The 4279-nt window shown below is 40.0% G+C and overlaps 1 protein-coding gene across 2 annotated transcripts in view; it reads right to left on the reverse strand.

Annotated features, from left to right (window-relative positions):
- Positions 1-265: 265 nt before the first annotated feature.
- The window catches only part of SARC_05006, a 5518-nt gene continuing 1504 nt past the window's right edge, over positions 266-4279 (reverse strand). The window contains exons 2-10 of one of the 2 annotated variants that reach the window (XM_014301146.1): positions 3762-3884; positions 3356-3539; positions 2872-3022; positions 2231-2304; positions 1883-1969; positions 1320-1415; positions 1048-1103; positions 641-854; positions 266-447 (exon numbers count right to left, since the gene is read on the reverse strand). In XM_014301146.1, coding sequence (XP_014156621.1) covers positions 358-447; positions 641-854; positions 1048-1103; positions 1320-1415; positions 1883-1969; positions 2231-2304; positions 2872-3022; positions 3356-3539; positions 3762-3884 — 1075 coding nt within the window. In that variant the 3' untranslated portion in view covers positions 266-357. Of the gene's footprint in view, positions 448-640; positions 855-1047; positions 1104-1319; positions 1416-1882; positions 2003-2230; positions 2305-2871; positions 3023-3355; positions 3540-3761; positions 3885-4279 lie in introns of both variants that reach the window. The other variant, XM_014301147.1, reaches the window with a different exon arrangement.

Below are 4279 nucleotides of genomic sequence, written 5' to 3' on the forward strand. Positions count from 1 at the left end.
TAATATATATATATAGTATATATATATATTATTATATATATATATATATATATATATATATAATATATATAATATATGTATACTATTACTACACATTATATATATATATATATATATATATATATAAAAATACCCAGCCTAATCTTCATACCACGAACTCAGTACTCTAATGAATATATCATCTGCAAATATATTTTTCACGGGTTGAGCAATGTATACCCACAAAGTGAAGTTCCAAACAGATAGGCCTACAGATCATTCTATTGCTTTTAAGAACATTTACGAGATGTACTGATTTTAGATTTAGTCTTTAGATGTAATGTCCATGGCAATTGGGATTCAAATGCCGATTAATACTTAATTCCTAACAGGCTCTACCACATTGTGCCTTGCCCACTCAAATAGATTACAATCGGAAGTGTCGTGCATCTGCATCCACGGGTGTTGCTGAAATAAAATCGGACCAGAATCGAAATATGAATATGAGCTATACAATTGAAGTTGTCAGCAAAACATCCGAGTATGCACTGGTAGTGGAATTTTGTAGCCAAAACAAGGCAGAGTTGGGGCTCGTTTATTTGCAATTGAAGGCAGACAGGTTGTACTTAATCAATGCCAATTCGTCCCAGAAAAAACATACCAGTAATTCAGATGCCGTAGGCCTGTTTTTCGGATTTTTTTGTAAACTGAGTCTCAAGAAGTCTCGGAATTCGGGGCTGAAACTTTCGCTGGCTGGTAATACTGGCGCAGGTTGATCGACTATATAATCCAAAAGCTCCCAGAACCCAAGGCCCCCTTCTTCCGTCTTAATCGGGTAAGGAAATGCGTGCAACGCAAGCTCCATCACCGAGAGTCTATTTAGATTTATATGTTGGTATGAGCAGCTACTCACAGGTCTGAAACTTGGACATTCATGCTACATTAATACATTAAGCTGCATGGGCGTGTACGATGAAAGTGAAATGCATACGTAGGAGTGAGTGCATCAATATACTAGAAAGCAGTCTACGAACAGAATTGACACACACTAACAAGCCCTCAACTTACCCAAAACTCCAAATATCAGATAACACAGAATATGATTTCCCTTGGATTCGCTCCGGCTAGAAAAAGATCAAATATTACAAAATTGGTTAGTTAAAAATATTTCTCAGCACCCCCGCTTCCATGGAACCCCGATTGTATTTCTTTCCTACAAACGACCCGATTTGCTGACCCAGACGAGGTGCCATATTAGACTATATCAACAAATCGAGGTGTGATTTCCTCGATTTTTTTTTTTGCATAGAACTGATTGTAATTATGTATGGGTGACTTACCGACATATAAGTAACAGTACCGACCCATGAAACGCAGCTACTGATAGTACTGGCTAATTGGCCGCTGACACCAAAATCCGAGATTTTAACAGCACCCTGAGAAGAGCCATATTTTGGGAGAGGGTATTAATTTCTCTCAGGTTTAGCTCCCAGTCCTACCTATATACGTCTGCAATAAAAACGACTGCCTCAGACCCCAAGCTAAAAATTGTCACGCCCAATCTAAAGGTTGGCGAATCCCGTTTTGTTAACCATACTATTAAATTGAATAGAATGCGAACATTCACCAAATCTAGAACATCCTCCCAGTACCGACATATGCACAGACAACTACATACACATTCTGGAGCAATGTAAATACTCGCGTATCCACTATATGTGCCATGCAATGAGAGCTAATCATTGCCGGAAAGCCATACACACCCAGACTAAATAAACACTCACAGCATATTTAATGCTATCGCTTCGCCAGATATCTCTTAGCATCAAACATGGAAAATACTCACAGACCGATGGCAGGGCAACGCGACACTATAGTAAAATCATAATCAGAAAGGGCGTACCGTGGATGAAAGTAACAGATTTGATGGCTTTATGTCCCTGTGAATCAGATGCCTATCCTTGTGCATGTATTGTAGACCCCGGAGGCCCTTGAAGCGAGAAGTTTTGCCGGATGTAAAAGACTAATAGGTGAAAATGCCGCGATGAGAAAATATACTTATGCCAAAAAGATTATGAGGCGTGGTACTCTGTCTTTTGTCTAACTCACTCCTCGACGGCGGATGTGACAAAAAAACAAAAACAAACAAACCGCAAATTCTCTCAAATTTATTCAAATGATCCTTGAATTTATATTTGATAACCGTGGCGCATGCCAATTTTTGCGACTTGTGCATACATAACTCAAATACCTGCTCTGCGATATGACACAAGTACTTTTCCGGAATCCGTCCCGATTTTTGACACAGGTCACTGAGGGCTCCACCTATAGATTATTGGATTAATAGTGAGTGATTTATCTCTCATCGCGCGAGTATGCTTGCTTTTTCAGACAACACACTCAGTTATTGCCTCATAATTTGACAGTATGCTTGCTTTTTCAGACAACACACTCAGTTATTGCCTCATAATTTGACAGTATGCTTGCCTTTTCAGACAACACACTCAGTTATTGCCTCATAATTTGACAGTATGCTTGCTTTTTCAGACAACACACTCAATTATTGCCTCATAATTTGACCAGTGCCCTCACAATTTCTGCAGAAAATAGCTCAGGAAGCATAGAAACTATGATTGAGGTTTTTTGTTGCCTCTACCGAGAGAAGCATTCACCAGAACAATCGTCTGTACGTACAACCACATGGATGAATAAATTAAGATTACCAGCCTATCACGGATAAGAAGGTGTTGTCCGTAATTCACGGCATAATACAATAAACCATAACAACTTATTTCAAGGAAGAACGTCTCGATTAGCACGGAAGTGATACGTGCTCTGCATCGGTCACTTGCAAACTCAAATGAATACATGATGCAACAAATATGTGCCCACCTTCCATATACTCGAGACAAATCGATATAGACCCTTCGCTGAAGAAGGCACCGTGAAATTTTACGATATAGGGGGATTGTGCTTTGTACAGTGTTGTTAGCTCCAAGAGAATCTGTTTGCGAACTTGAGGAGTGACGTCCAGTTGTATTATCTGATAGCAGAGAGGAAGGGGAAACGATTTCAATTGCAGATCGGGCGAGAGTATCATAGAGCGTCAACGAGCGTATAGACACGTCATAACCTAATCAGAGGCGGTGTGATTCAGTTTTGTTCGATCTCACATCACAAACGGCCGCGGTGCACTTTGACCTTGTCCGCACAATAACCCGATATGATAGCACAGAGTCCAACAGCCGCAATAGGGGTTCGCAAAATGATCTCGACCTCCAAGTTCGCACAGACGTGTGCATTTGCGGGTGGTATAAGGTTCTAAAGCCAATCACATCGAGTAAGTCTGCGAGTACTTCCGAGCATAATCAATTACCTTTAGTGCAAAGATCCTTCCTGTGGGCACATGTAATGCTCTTTGCACAACACCGCCTGCACCTCGTCCAACTACGCCCAACCTTTGCAAGTCATTTAGTTGAACAGCTTCTGAAGGATTGACCACTCCTAGAGATGTATCGGACTGTACATTTGGCAGATCTATACTGAACTCCTCATTGTCACTAAATGTAATTACAAAAAATAACGTCAATCTTAGTGCAAAAGCGTTGAAGTGTACGACAAAATTTCGAACATTTATGCATAGCATAAATGACGGAGCAAGCAGATGTGTACGTAGGTAAAACATTCAAGCGGACAACCTTAGCGGACTTTCTGAACAGTTTTGACCGCAAGTGTTACGGAAGTATATGACTACGTTGTTTCCTAAGCACTCATTTACATACTCGTCAGCTGGCTCATCCAGGCTTAGTTCGGTGACTGCGGCAAGTAATTTTGCCGCGTGATCAGCTATATTCAGGCCATCTTGGCCAACACTTAAGTCCCCTTCTTTGAAAACGCCTCCAGAACTAAGAAAAAAACGATTAAAAAGGTGGTTCAATTTCGGTCGTTTACACTTGTCGGGTAAGAATTGTGCACATCAAGCGATGTGAAAGTGAAGTGCGGACGCGCGATCTTGTGCAATGTAACATATGACCGTAGGCCGGCTAGATAAAAAAATGCGCAAATAACACAGATACAAATGGAAACGCTATGATGGATTTTTTTTAGGGTTTTAGGGTTTAGGGTTTTTATATGATATATATTTACATGACATATATATATATATGTATACATAACCACAGCCACTCACACACTCACCCCCACATATACATATATGAATATATACATACATACATACATACATACATACGAACATCATACATACATACATACATACAAACATACATACCTGCATACATTT

The sequence above is a fragment of the Sphaeroforma arctica genome (genome assembly GCF_001186125.1).
Source record: "Sphaeroforma arctica JP610 unplaced genomic scaffold supercont1.303, whole genome shotgun sequence".
Taxonomy (NCBI): Eukaryota; class Ichthyosporea; order Ichthyophonida; genus Sphaeroforma; species Sphaeroforma arctica.